The following is a 15,429-nucleotide window of genomic DNA, read 5'->3' as shown; positions in this document are numbered from 1 at the left end:
GGATAATCTGCAGCACAATCAGGAAAGCAACACATATAAGAGTTGCAGTCAAAAGTAAAGATTTCCAAAGTATTTTTAAGACACTCCCTTTCTTGCAGAAGCCCCTGGCATACATGTTAAATCAATGCAACAATAATACTAATGAAATTATGGTTTAATCCATCTGGCAACAAAAGGGTCAAGTGACATGAAAAAAACTCAATCCAGCAAATTATTTATTCACACTAATAGGTTATTCTTTTCACCACAAGTCTGTCTGTAAGATGCAAGTGTTTTTCTAATGCAAATATAATTTATGGAAAGGAGAAAGGATAGGCCACCAACTGAAAGAAAACATTTATTGAATCAAAGTCAATACTTTCCTTTTAATATCTACAAGCCAACACTGAACTGACTTTATTCAAGAATGAACACAATGTACAAAAAAAGTATGTCTGTTATAAAAATATGTCAATTTTTTTCCTGGCTATTGAGCTGAAAACATTTTGGCAAGTGCAAGATAGGTTTGGCAAGCAAATTTAAGCTGCTATTACCAATAACAAAGATCAAATAATTTTGTAATGGTTTTGTAGTATATTTAAGAGTCATTGTTAAAGTGGCATTGGAAATGCTAATCCCTAAAAAAAATATGTATCACTGCACTGCCATGTGTTTATGCATCCAGACAATTGAGCATCTCATCAGAAATCAGTATCTTTATCAGTGAATACTATCCAACCTAATTTGAACTATTTAACCAGATAAGTGACATCTACCACTCAAATACAACCTAGGGAAGGCAAACTACCTCCATGGCTGTGTATTTTATGTGTTGTTTACAAACAGACAGAGAAGATTAGGTGGATTCATAAATCACCAGACATCTGTTGCAATGTGTAATCAGGGAAAGGATAGAAATAGAATAAAGAATCATTTATGACAACAGTCTACATGCATATTTGCATGGATTTGATTAGGCTCAGTTATGCCTTATTTGTTTGGATGGTTTGAGTTTTTTCCCCACATAAAAATTTAATGTAACCAGGCCTCAAATAATTGACTTCTCTAAAACCACCTGCAAGAAGCAAAAAAAGGGACCATTTATAGAGATAATCTGAAAACAGTGCAATATTAAAATGCAGTTTCACCACATGTGAAAGAAACATGCTTTGGAACCTGAGCAAAAGGCATTTTACTGACTTAGTAAAAAGTCACCCTGTATGTTGTTTTCATTGGCACCTGTTCTGCCAGATTAGTATGTCGCTCTTAGCAACTTCCATGGCCCCTAAATATTTAGTACACAGAAACTGCCAACTACTTAGAAAGGTCTATTAAACTTTTCAGCCAATATTGCAAGCAGTCTGACATGCTGCTACTGGAAATTACTGTACAGGTTGAAATTAAAGAAAATTGTAGAAAGAAAAAGAAGCAGCCAAACATGTTGCTCTTCTGTTTAAATAGACTAAAGCGATTCCACAACACTTATTAGATACGGTACTACACTGGTTTACAGTCTCAAGGTCAGCTCTTTCAAAATAAATATACTGAACATTTACAACAAATGCCTCATGAATGCAAGCTCTCTCTTTATTATTTCAAGACCAATTGGGAAAAAAACTAAAATAAAGACATAACTCTGAAGCAGCTAAGTTACAAGTCCTTTTTCAGAAACAGGCATGACTTGGTGCCACAGCAAAACTTTTCACATCTGCAGTAAGCAATTTTTTTTTCTTTTAGCACCAAGCAGGCCACCATAAAAAGCAACCTCACAAAGCATGCGGTCATCTACTCTGCTGATTTTGTGTGAAATAATTATTTGTGCTTGCAGGTCTCAGACCTTTCAAAAATTGGGTGAACATTAGGTGATTGAAGACATTAGTGGAAACTCATTAATTTCTAAAATACTTGAGTGGAGAAATGATTGAAAGACTAAAAAGCAACAGAATGTTGTGCATTAGTATTTCTGAGGAATGAGGAAAGCTACAGTCAGTGCTTTAATTTGCCTTAAAACAAGTGAAAAAGTGACAACCAAACCTAAACAGCTCTACATCCATGACACTAGTAGAGGCCAATGTGTGCATGCCACTGAAAGGCACAGTCGGACCAATCTGATAAATGGCATCATCAGAGCAGAACAGCAACTTTTCACTGGACTAATCACGAAGGGTGAACAATGAGCCATCACTTCTCTTGTCATGAGCACAGAAAGCAGTCACCAAGGCAAAAGGAAGGACACAGGAAAGATACAGGAACTCACATAAACCTAAAAGACAGAAAACATGCATTAAAACAAGTTTTGAGTATTCTGAGTGACCATTTTCCAACTGTTATACTGCTATACATTGACTTAACACCACACATCTTAGGAACCACTGCGAAAATGGTACCATAATCACATCACAAACTTATGAGATTTGTTTACAACCAACTTCATCTGCAAAGATTGGCCTACAATATCACCTTTGTTTAAAACATGCTTAAAGGTCAGGCTGATACGGTCAGGATAATCTGCTGCCCTTTCTGTGAAAAATTAACATTCCTACAAGATATCTAATTTTTTACTCAGACATGTATTTCTTAATTGGCCATCATAAAGACACAGGTTTTTATAGGGAGATAATTATGAAGCAGTATGATTGTTTTTCATACTGCTCTAACAGACCCTAAGAACAAAATACTTACAGGAAAGGTATCCCCAAGGTTATCCTGCCTTTGTATCCACAAGCTGCATTTGAACATTTGCAGATATACCACCTCCATAGCCTCCCTTGGATTGCATCTGATTCTGAATTGAGCTGACCTGGGGACAGATGGGAAAAGGGGAGTAGTGGAAAGAAGAAAGACAGTGAGCTGTAGCATCTTCTTGCTTCTAATTTTATTTTTTGTCTAGGTTTAGTTTTCAAGTGCTCCTTTATTACCAGTAAAGCTACATCACTTTTACACGAGGACACGTGCATCCAAGGCTTGCTGAAATTTTAACTTTGGTGCATAGCTCAGCAGAAGAGATGAAAATAGTGGTGCTGAGGCAAAACTTCTTCCTCTCTCCCAAAGAAAACTGGCTGATGCATGGTTTCACTGACCCATTTTATTAATCAAAAAATAAATCAAATCTCTCACTGGCATCAACTCCACCTGACAAATTAAAATTTTTCTTGTTATACAGAAAACGTTCTCTGGCAAGTATGATGAACCATAAGTTCAGTAAGTTAAAATCATTATGTTAAAAGTGTAATAGCCAATTTGCAAATATCTGTATGGCTAATTCAGATTATTAAAACAGGGCTAAACTAGGATTTTCTAAATAAAAAAAACCTTTTGGTTTGGCATTTATTTTTTAAACCGCAGTGAATCTGAACTTCCCTGAACATAGCTGATTTGGAGGTAGTTTTAGCCTGATGCATATAAATACATAGAGACACACCCTTCATACCCCGTTTCAAGACATGCACATCCTGCTACGACTTTCACTGCCTCTATCACCAAACATAAAAGGAACCCAGAGCTCTTTCCTGCTTGTCTTGCATGAATCAAAATAATCATGTCCAAGTGCCTGCAGGAAGACAACTTGAATCTTAAAGGTTTGGCCCTTTTTTCTCTGCATCCCAGGGCATGCATAACAACTACACAAAGAGTGGAAAATAACATTCATTCAAGGCTATGCCTGCAGGGCACCGCTTGCAATTATTTCATCTATGCTCCTCCTTCACAGAGACCTAAAAACATCACTGGAAAGCTGTATTAAAACAGCACAGAAGAAATATTTCCAAGTAGCTTGCACGATATTCCCTGTCTACAAAGACAAAAGAAATTTTTTTTTCCACAGCAAGCAAAACACATGCACATGTATGGAATGCATCAGCAAACTCATTTTTCCACACAGTTTTTCATACCTATGTAACAAAAGAGCCTGTTTTTTTCATCTTGATCTTCAACAATGTGGCATATTGCAAAGCTATGCAAAAGATTGTGATTTTATGTATTTAAGCAGTGCAATGTAAAACCATTTTATATTTTGGCCTTTTGCTAAAATAACCGATACAGCCACAGCAAAGCAATATTACCATCTTATTTTTCTTCCGGGAAAAGTGTTCAGAGCTAATTTTCTAGTGCATCTGACATCAAAGACTACAAACTCAGTAAAAGAGTGTGCCGAAGTGCATGGGGACATATTTAAGAACTTTCACATTTTACCAAGCTGCTCATCTTCTTCACCAAGCATCTTTTGCTGCCCGTGGAAAAAAACAAAGTTTGAATTTAGATTTTCTTGTCAGAAAATAATTAAACTACAACTACTAACAACTTGCTTACAAGACTTGAAAATTTTGGAGAGCAGCAAATCAACAAGTTTTATGAGTATTTCTAAATGTTAGATTAATTCTTCCAGTTCCTGAGTCACATGTGAGTTAGTTTTAGGTCAGTATCAGAAGTATCAGTCTTAAATGCAGAAACTGCTGCCCTTAAAACAGAAAATGCAACAAATGAAACTAGTCCGCATTAGCAGTTCAGTAGCTATTTGGAACATGAAAAATTTTGTAGGAGACATATAATATTAAAATTGTTGAGAAAAAAAAGGTCTAACATTTGTAGGTTTATAAGGTGGCATTCTTTCTGAAGCTCTCTCCTTTTGAGGCCGTTTGAGCAATATGAACAAGCATTGTGAAATGGAATTTTTGTTTTTTTCTTTCCCAAAGATGCCATTGCCTTTCTTAGATGACATGCAACAGCAAGGTTCTTCTCTCTTATGTTTAATTTAGATGGAACTTAAGGATTTTAAAGATTTTGTTAAGGAAAGAGGATTGTACCCATTAAGGATCATGCAAACAGTTGTGCTGCTTTTGTATCTAATTAAATTTCCTCTTTCCTTTTCTTTCCCTCCCTTTCAGAATTAGGAAACAGCACAGATGGACCTTGAGAAAGAAAACAATGGGAAACTACATGAAATACATGAAATTAAAGACTGAACTGAAGAATATGAAGCAGGAGAAGAAAGACATTTCACCAAGGCCTGTGAAAGCAAAATAGGGAAAAAAGGGATGGGAATGAACAAGAAACAGGGCACAGAAGGCTCCTGCTGTTTAAGTACATCTCTGACAAAGGAGCAAGGCACTCTAGAGAGAAGGCAAACAAAAAAGGAAAATATTTCAGAAATATACTGAATAGTCAGAATTGTAAGGATGTATAACAAAGAGTAAGGCTGATGAAAAAAGGCACAGGGCAGACAGAAAGTAAATAAAGAACCAAATTTAAATGGGAAAGCAGTAATTAAATTGCAGGCGTTCACCTAAGCTATTTAGAAAAAGAAGGCACAAAGATGTTCCTGAAGGAATATAATGTCCATACTATAAAGGAAATTATGCAGCAGAAGAACATGTGAAGGTTAACACTGTAATCTTGGAATTTTTACAGTGAAGAACGAATGTGGAGACCACCACAGAAGAGGCAGAAAATACGCAGTGTGAGAAAGTAGAGATTTGAGTTTCTGAAGCAAGGGCAGTGGGAATGATTATTTTTTACATACAATACTTTCTACCTGATCAGAAAATCTCTCTGGTCACTGATGGAGCACATTAACCAAATGAAAAAGAAGAAAAAGCAAAGAGAGAAAGACGTAATAAAAAGCATTCAAAATGAAGAAATTTACGTAGAGACACAATAATGATTACCTACTATCTCGCCATAAATTGGGTATTACGCAAAACAAAGATGAGGGCAAATAGGCAGAAAGTGAAAAAAATAAAGCTTCAGGCCATCTACACAAACCTCAAATGAGCCAGCTCAGCTGTTAGAATGAGGAAGCTTCCCCCAGGAGAAACAACAAATATTGAGAAAGCAAAAGTCATGCCTAAAAAAAGTAATCAAGCAAGCTGTTCACAAAATTATCAGTTTATTATTTCAATTTACAATGGCTTTAAATATTAATATAAGGAATAAGGAATTGGCTTCAACTAAATTTTATCAAGTGGAATCTGTTTGGTCGTTTAACTTACAGAGGTTTTACAAGAAATCATCTCCAGTCCACTATGTTGTTTCTGGGAAGATGTAGTGCATTTTTTTATGTCGAATTTTCTAGCTTTGCCCTTCCTCATTACATGCCGAGTTACAAAAATTTTTGTCTGATCTCAATAAGGCCACTAGTTGAAACTACAAATGACCTCCCTTACCTACATTAAAACTGTCTTTTTTAGCTCTGCCTTCTATTCTGATACCTCTGACAGAGATTCTTCCTCTTTGTCAACAAGTGTTTTTCATCTCCAAATATGTTTTCCTTTAAAGAGGATTAATAAAGTCAATAAGTATTTTTCATCTACATACAACTGTTTTCTAGATTTTATATTACTGACCTTAGAAACAGATTGACATTTCAGAGAAATTTGAAGCTGTGCAAGAGACACCTATTTCCATATGCTCATTTTCATTATCTATCTTAGCTTCTGTTTTTTTACTTTCAGAGAGCTAAAATGATTTATTGTGCCTATCTTCTACAGGAAGCCACAAAATCTTACCTGTGACACTGCTTGCTCTAATAATTCACACTGCAAACAGGGCTACAGAATATAGAAAAATCTCAGCAAGAACACCCAAACATAAATTTGTGTGCACCATAAACTGAGGTAATTAGAATTTTACATGAACTACATTTAAAACAGCTTTAGGTATTTAAAATAAAGTCTAGTCAACTGTGAGACACTTAGATTTTTCTATATAATACCTGAGTATATCTTCAAGTATACATCTATTTAGGTCATACATATAACCAGAGTGAATTTTTAGTTTAGAAAGTATTCTATATCATTTATACAGCATCCAAAATACATTATCAATAAATATAGGAATTAAAAAAAATATATGCCATATTCTTGAATGCAAGTGTTTAGGATTTGGAATTAAAATGCTCTCAGATGCTTTCTTATAGCTGAAAGACTCATTGCTTCAGCTACAACACACAAATACAGTGTTCCTGTATTCTGTATAATATGAAATTATGTTCATTCACTCATGCTTACTGAATTCATTCCACTGAATAGGTCTCCAGATCCTACATGAGCTGTGTGAACGAAGTTTGTCGGCTCCCCAATCATGCTTCGATCAATCCGCCGTCGTCTTTTCTGAAAGGAAGGTAAAGAAAGCGTCTGAGATTCACTGAAAAGGCAAAATAATGTGTCATGAACAGTGATGTTAACCATCTACAGGAAGGATATTGGATACACTGTAAGATATTTCAACAGAGTCATAAAACAGAGACCAAATTCTGAGGTTAACCAAAACACTAATTACTGTCCTTTTCACTTTGAGGATGTGTACCAGAGAAGTATGGATACCACTACTAATTTTTAGGCCAACAAAACATTTGTAAATAACCTTGCTAAACTCCACATTTATAAACTGGTATTTACAATGTTTCATACAGTAACTTCTGCCTATATTTGTATTTAAATCATGGTGAGGCAGATTAAATTTGAGTCATCAGAAACAAGAATTAAGCATCAAAAAGTGTTAGAATATCTATGAAGCCACTAACGTATGGAATTTCTTATTTGCATGCCGTGATGTCACTATTTGTAATATACTTCATGCCCAGAACAGTGCCTTGAGTTTGATCAGTTAGTCACAAACATATCTTTACTGAACTCTGAACTCATACACTCAAGATAATTTCCAATCTGCATGATTCTCGACTGTGAGCCGAAGGGCTGTAATGCATTAATAAGGCAAAATGCCAGCTCAGGGACTCTTCTGATTCCTATACCATGCAACAGAAGGCAAGAATTCCTTAACCTCTGCTTTCCCATTTTCAGAGTCCCAGCTTCATTTTTTTGTAATCTAATGACATGCAAATAAAAAAAATAGAGGCGGTAAAGTATTTCCCTAATTAAAGCTGCTTTGGTTGACTGCCTCCAGCTAGGAGTTGCATCTAAAGGAGAAAACCCTATCCTCATTTCTTAGGCCAGAGCCAGGAGTTTACACAGAGCAATTCATGCAGTGTGTAGTCACCATATGCCCATACTCTGAAAAATACCTGCATTTGGGAAAGAAAAAAAAAAAGCCACAAAACACAGTTCCAACATATCAGTTTAAGGTATATTGTACAAAGTAGTTTAACAGCTAAAAAATTACTTGAGCTTAGGTGAAACCTTCCCAATTACCTTAAACTTCACTCAGTTTTGTTTTTAAAGATCTCTATTGGCTATGAGATTGTAAGACCACACAGACTCAAGGCATGAAGGTACATGCCTCGAATGGGCTAACTACTATTTCAATAGCTACAGAGGAAATCTTTATGAATCAGAGCCCACAGTTATGAGAATACATCATAGGGTTTAGCCAGCAAGTACAAAGCCCATTTAATCCTGTCCTGCACCTTTTCCCTATTACAAAAAACAGATTTCAGTAGGTTTCGGTACCTTCTTGCACGCTATGAGTAGCTGGGATAAGAAGGAACACATAAAATTCCGTAGAAGCAGCTAAATACAATTATCTGATCTATGCTAAAACTACAGCGAATTCTCTAATTCCAAAGAATTTTACAAAATCAATAAATCGGTCCATTAAATAAAATATTCCATATGTAAAAAAAATACTGTAATATGCTGCAAATTTGACACAGAAAAATTATCTAGACAGCTGTATGAAAATACACTGCTCTAATTAAAACACTTAAAATTGTTTCATGTCTGCAGCAGTTGCCCCCTCCCTCTTTTAAAAAAATAGCGGCTAAATTTATGCAACTAAACAATACATCCATAATTTCTTCATTTTAATAGAGTTTTGATGCAGAGAAAATGTGGACAAATCCAAAGATTTTAGGTTTTTCTTATCTTATTTATCAGTTTTTAAGCCAATTTAATTTTTTTTTTTTGGTGCAAACTTATTTTACTTCTTAACTTGTTGCTAAGATCACTGACATGCCAGTAACAAAGTGCTGGATCTTGTGAATGACTGCAAATTATTCCCCACTAATAATCAGCTAGTCAACCAGTAACCACTAGTTAAACTGCACTGCCACCAAACCATGTCTCTTATCTTATGTGAGTTCCTTATCAGAGCTATCAGCCTGTTACTCCCTGACATGTGCCCACTGATGTGAGCTCCATGAAGCTATGGAACAGTATTTAAATGCAGCGCCATGAAATAGTTCACTGTGAAAGCAAATAAAAAAATTATTTACTTTTTTTTTTCCCTGATGGTGTACACAGCTTGCATTTACATTACTGTTTTAGCTTGGATCCTGAGAATGCTTTTGAAGCAACTTCACCAGTTCTCACTTACCATGATTCAATTTTAATTTCAGATTAACCTGGGAGTGCACAAATTAGACTTTCTTTTAGATGAAGCTGAACTGCAGGATAAACTGACATTCTCCCATTGCTAGCGAACAGACACTGAGGCCAATGAACCAGGTGAGCCAGGCTGGAGTAGATCACAAGACAACATACAACACGACTCCCCAGCAGCAACTCTTCTGCTGCCCTACACAGCTGATCCTATCAGAATGCACTGTTCCTGTAGAAGTGGTCTCCAGAGCCAGAACCAAAATGACCAATTAGAATTTGTACAGGTACATGGGGAGCACTATAAAAACCACCTCTTTACGAGGAGTGTGACACAAGAGAAAGCAGTAGGGGAACATGCCTGGAAAGGTTACAAAGCTCTTATAGAGGACACCATAAATATTAGCTTTGCCAGGATTTCCTTTTGAAGCTGTATCTTCTGGGGCCTTGTATCTGTAAGAATACATGCATAACAATGTTTTATAGACAGTAAGAATTAACATAAAAGACTGATTTTTTCAGTAAATCGAATTTGAAAGAAGCTGAGAAGCAGCACATTCATCTCCTACTTCAGAAGAAATTAAATGTAGTTATTTCCCACTACCATCTGTGGCCTTCCATGCTCTCTCCTTGTGCAGCTCAGAAGCCTTCTTGCATGACTGATTTGTTGTGGTGAAGGACTGATTTTGTGTTCTGGAGTTAAAAGTACTGTGCTTGGGAAGTGGTCCCATCTTCCCCGTGGCCACAGAAGCTGTGGCTGATAAGCTGAGATAATCACCATGACTTTCAGGAGGGGAAAACATAAAAAATACTTTTTGTTAAAAAGAAATAGAAAATGCTGACAGGGCTCAGCAAAATTTAATCCCATTAGGCTTCACATATTCCTCAAACTGCTTGATATCATACCATAAATAATTACCCTTAGAATACCTTTACACACCACTAATCTAGTAATAAGTAGCAATGAAATGTGACTAAAGGTCATCTATAAAACAAATGAATGTTTATGACACTATTGCAAAGAACTTCAACATAAACACACATCCTTGTGTATTTGTACCAGCTAAATCTTTGTTTTCAAGATGCTTCTGACAAAACAAATAAATGCCCCAACCATGTCAGCATAACTGCAATGAATCCTGTGTCCTCTATTTGCATCCCTTGTGGATTTTTTTTCTAGCGGGGGGAAATAGAAGTATGTTCATATTATGATTAGGTAACTTGACCGTTATCTTTCTTGGCAGTTTAGGTCAAGTTACTACAACATTTGGTATCAATGGACAAAAAAAAGTTTAACATCTGTATTAAAGTATTTCTTCCCCTTTGCCTTGTGCCCTTTTACTAGGAGGGCAAGGGGTGACAAGGAGCACAACAATGATGAGATGAGAGGAAAAGACCTACAGAAGGATCCTGGAAGTGGAATACGAAGTGCCATCATTTAATGGCTTCAGGCGGTTTGTTCCCTTGACAAAAAACTGAAGAATTTGGATTGCTAAGTACACACCAGGCAATCTTTACACCATGAAAAGAAAAGCTAATCTTGAAATTGAAGCAGAAGAGATGCAGGGTTGTGTGTCAAATGTCTTGAGAGGAATGGAAGTAGTCTGAAGATCCTCCTAAGAAGCTTTGCTTTGAATGTCTACCAGATGCAATGAAACACATTTCAGTTACCATAGAAATGAAGTAAAAATGGATCTTTTCTATTCTTAACCTACGAGTGACGCTTTGCACCCACACAGTAGCACTTCCTTCAAAATACCAGATCAGAAATCAGAAAGTCTCCAATAGTTGCATCACACAAAATATATTAATCCTGCAAGTTTCTTGAAACTTTAAACTATTTTAAACTTTTTCCTAGAAAGTTAAACTAATCATACCATGTATTCAACTTGCCCTTCAGCAAAGCCACAAACATTTCACTGAAATGTTGTTTTTCATAGCTCCAAACACTACTTGTTGCCAGAAATTCAAAACTGTAATTTGTTTCTTTCAACACACAATATCCACAGATGGGTCCAGAAGTATGTAAAATTTCATTTTTACTCCCCTGTATTTCTGACTTTCAGGGAAGAAATTATCTTTTTTCCACTATCTCCAGATTTTGTCCAGAGGTCAGGCTGCGCTTCTTTAGCTCAAGTTCCTTCATAAATGATGGCAGCACTCTGAACTAGGCAAGCTTTCTGCCCGTATGAAAAAGACAAGTTTTGGAATTTTTTCTCCTTTCCTCAGTTATGCATGCCTCTCTTCATGAGAGATCCCCTCAAAAAATAAGAAGTTAAGACATGCAGAGTAACACCAAGGTCTCAAATATATAAAAAATATTACGTGATTTCACTTAGATCTTGGGAGACTGACAATTACTTCCCTGCTAAAAGCTGAAGTTGCAAGTGAAGTCAACTTTCATATGAAGTCTCATACAAAGATATTCCTAAGTCAAGTGCCAGCCTACATTTGCTGGGTATCAAAAGCAAAGGAATCTGTTAAGCTCCAGAAGAGCATGTTCTGCTAATTCTACACTAGATACTTTGAGATGGCCGCTACAAACATATCAGAAATACAAATCTATGTGAAATGCAGGTGACACACAGCATTACAAAAGACCCTACAACACAAAGATCTGTGTGGATTTTATCTGCAGCAGGCAGCCTCAAATGAAAGTGGTATTGCAGTTGCAGATGAGGAATGTGCACTAAAGCATAAAGCAATACATGGTGGAAACTGAAGAAATTCAGAGGGGACGATATATTATTACCATATTGTGAACAGAAAATCTCTGAAAAAAACGCTTCTTTATTAAAATTCACACATATGACACTCCTTTTAATACCAAGGTAGATTAACATCAATCTAATCAAGGTAGACAAATACCTTGATCTGCACCATCTGCAGATTGTGTAGATCAAGGTATTAATAACACCCCACATTTGAGTAGGCTATGGCAGGAGCATTGGTGGCTTCAGTGGGTCCCATTCCCCTGCTCGCCTTGCCTTCATGGAGTCAGCAATGCTTACTGTTGGCTGGCAGGCTCAGCAACCTTGCCAAACCAAAAAAATAGTTTTCACCTTTCCTTAAATGAATACTGTCATAAAACAGGCTTATCTCTCTTGGCAAATGCTAACTAAAGAACATTTAATTCCTCTCTGAAGCCTTATTCAAGATTTAATAAATCTACTTGCTGACTCCCTACACGGAAACTCTCCCTGGTGAGCAGAGAACTGAATGATCCATCTGCATGCTATAAAGAGTTGCTTTGCAGAATGGATTTCTGTGGTCAGAGGATAATCACTTAACATTTATTGCCTCCAAAAAGCTTCCTTTTTTAAAAGCAAAAAGATGACTTTTCATTCACGAACACTAAAAAGTTACACAGCTTTTAATGTCCTCACAACATGAGGGTCAATTTTGACTGCTAGCTCAGTCATTACAATGGCATCAAATACAGTAAGAAACAATTCACTCTCTGATACTTCTTCATAAGCCTGACTTTTAAGTAAAGGTATGGTTGTTGGAATATGATGAAATATAGTAACTTTTAACCAAATCATCTAACCCTTTGTAACACTAGGAGATATAGCGAAAATACATCTTTCCACACTAAACCAATCCAAATCCCAAACCTTCCTAAAGCAAAATAAAGCCTAGTAGAGACACCACAGCTGCCATTCTTATGATAGACAGGGCAAATGCAAAGAAGGAACATGCTTCTAGTTTTCCTCAGTATCTACCTGCTATATTTGATTTCACTATATTTTGTTTTCACACAATATGGGTGCACTATTGAGACACTGATAATATGGATACAATATGCATTTTTTTTTTTTAATAGGAACTATCAGATGATAGGATCTCACATCAACCGTGTTTGATGTTTCAGAAATAACCCTCAATCAGCAAGCCTTTTTTGGAGAATTTCTGTTACCACTTATTGTAGTGCTAATTTCAGGATTAGCCAATGCAAAAAGCAAACTCTTAACCTGCAAATTCACTTTGGGTTCTTTTTACCAATCTTTCTTTACCAAGCAAGGTGTTTCTTATCTCTTCCCTGAGGACATTTCAATGATAGAACTGTTGAAACAGAGCTATTTGCTAGCTTTGTATTCAAAAGTTCAGCTGAAACTTCAAAAGCAGTGGAGGTCAAAGATAAAAAAAATCCCAAGACAGAAATCTAAGGGAAGGATTTAATCAAAGTCACGATAGCCAACCATTTCAAGAGGGAGGATTTGGGTGGCGAGAGGAGAAACTGAAATCCTTCCCTTTATTTTCCTTCTTTGACCTTTCATACTTTTTGTATCTGTCCTGAAAAAATACCAGCAGCAAGACTTCCTCTGCTGTGGGATCCATATGATCCTCCAGACACTAACACACAGGAAGGGCTAGGTACTTGCTCAGAATAGGAAGTATCAGATCACCCTGCAGAGGTAGTTTTCTGTCCTCCCACACACATGCTGTTCTACTTTCAAAATAGTCTTGTGCACAGAATGTGTCTGAATGTGTCTCAAGACAAGCTGTGGTCTGAGTGATGTGTCTGAGTTCCCAATACTGACCCATCAAAATTGCCTAAAAAGGTAGTGTCTTGCACCAAACTCTACATAAGGGGACTGTGGGGACAAGGGCATCTCTTGCATTTCTTTTTGTGCACTGCATGTTTAAGATCAATTTCTCCACACTCTCCATCCTAATTAGGAACATAGAGATTCATGTTGAAAACAACAAAAGGTATATAAGCATGTAAAGCTGGGAAGCTAACACCCATCTCTACCAACCAACCCTTAGGTAGCAAACTAACACTATGAAACCAATGGCTGGATGTATAGGATCATAAAGACGGTGTGATATTTTTGAAGAAGAAAGGTTACACATTCCCTAAACATTTCCCTGAATATTGTGGTGTCATTTTTTTCAGCTGTTTTAAATCAGTGAGGTTACACTGCGGAGTCCATCATTTATGCAATCTCCAAGTACTGATGAAAGAGACACCTTACAGAGTAATAGTAGAATTCCAGTCAGCACTAGCATATGTTTAACATTTCACTGTTTTAATTCAATTTTTGAACCATAAAGTGACAATGACCATTTGAAATGTAGGACCCCACAAACTCTTTGAATAAGCAAGAATAGACCTGTGAGTTTCAAACGCCTCAGGTCAAAAAATCTCCCACACAGAAGAAACATAGCGGTGCACAACTAAGGTAATGTACAAAATAAACTGAAATGCTAGACACTGCCTCCAAACCATGGAATTTCAGTGATTCAGATTTATTCTAAAGCAGTAACATCTGATATCTAAACCCAGCATAATGTTCTAACCAATGCTGTGATTTCCATCAACTACAAGATACCAAAGCTGCTGCCCTCACTAGAACACATTTTTCTCAATCTCCTACTCGGGCAGCTTACATCAGATTGTTTAAAGACTCCTGACTGATTAAGGATCTTGCACACGATGTCTTCATCAGAACAGAAGCAGGAGAAAACTGGCTTTCATGCCAGCTCTTAAGCAACAGAGACAAGCAGCAGGTCTCCAGCACACTCAGCTTTCATTGAGCTTCCAAAAGTTCATGATGTCTCATGATTTCTCTAGCTAGAGGTGTTCAGAAATTGAGACCAAGGACTGAAAAGAGCTAAGTTTTTTAATTATGTGAGCTATTACAACCAGCATCTAATAAGCCGATTATCAAGTGTACACTGGATTTAGGTTTTACAGCAAAATCACTTAGCATGTACTGACTGACTCAAATGGAAAAAAATTATGAAATCTGATTGTCTGAGCTCCTTAGCAAAACAGTTAAACGTTCCATTCGTGTATAGAAAAAAGCAAAATTAAAGGAAAAATAAAAGAATCAAAAATGTCAGCAAAGCTCACATCATCAAATCTTCCAGACTGATTTTAAGTTTCAACTTCTCATCAAATAATCTATTTCATAACTTTATACATCAAACTGTATTGCATATTATCTCAAACAGCTCCTTTCTTCAGCAAATTCATCACCTTCTTGCATCTTTTGAATTCTAAACTTTTTGATTTGTTTACACAATATTCCATTATATTATGATGATATTAGTCATCATATGACAAAACTGGCAATTGCAGCCTAAGTTTTCTAAATAAACAGGAAAAAATTGTCAGATGAGGTCAAATGACTCTGAAAGACAATAGAACTTTTATGAAATGTGTTTAGCT

General features: G+C 36.4%; 1 protein-coding gene across 3 annotated transcripts in view; it reads right to left on the bottom strand.

Annotated features, from left to right (window-relative positions):
- Positions 1–324: 324 nt before the first annotated feature.
- Positions 325–15,429, bottom strand: part of CDC42SE2 (CDC42 small effector 2) — an 80,760-nt gene continuing 65,655 nt past the window's right edge. For all 3 annotated transcript variants that reach the window (XM_014869186.2, XM_014869185.2, XM_088156420.1), the window contains exons 5-7: positions 6,984–7,085; positions 2,662–2,779; positions 325–2,242 (exon numbers count right to left, since the gene is read on the bottom strand). In XM_014869186.2, the coding sequence (XP_014724672.1) occupies positions 2,681–2,779; positions 6,984–7,085 (201 nt within the window). In that variant the 3' untranslated portion in view covers positions 325–2,242; positions 2,662–2,680. The remainder of the gene's footprint in view (positions 2,243–2,661; positions 2,780–6,983; positions 7,086–15,429) is intronic.

This window comes from Sturnus vulgaris, chromosome Z, assembly GCF_052056855.1.
Source record: "Sturnus vulgaris isolate bStuVul1 chromosome Z, bStuVul1.hap1, whole genome shotgun sequence".
In the NCBI taxonomy this organism is placed as follows: domain Eukaryota; kingdom Metazoa; phylum Chordata; class Aves; order Passeriformes; family Sturnidae; genus Sturnus; species Sturnus vulgaris.
This window is presented reverse-complemented; position numbering and strand designations above follow the sequence as displayed.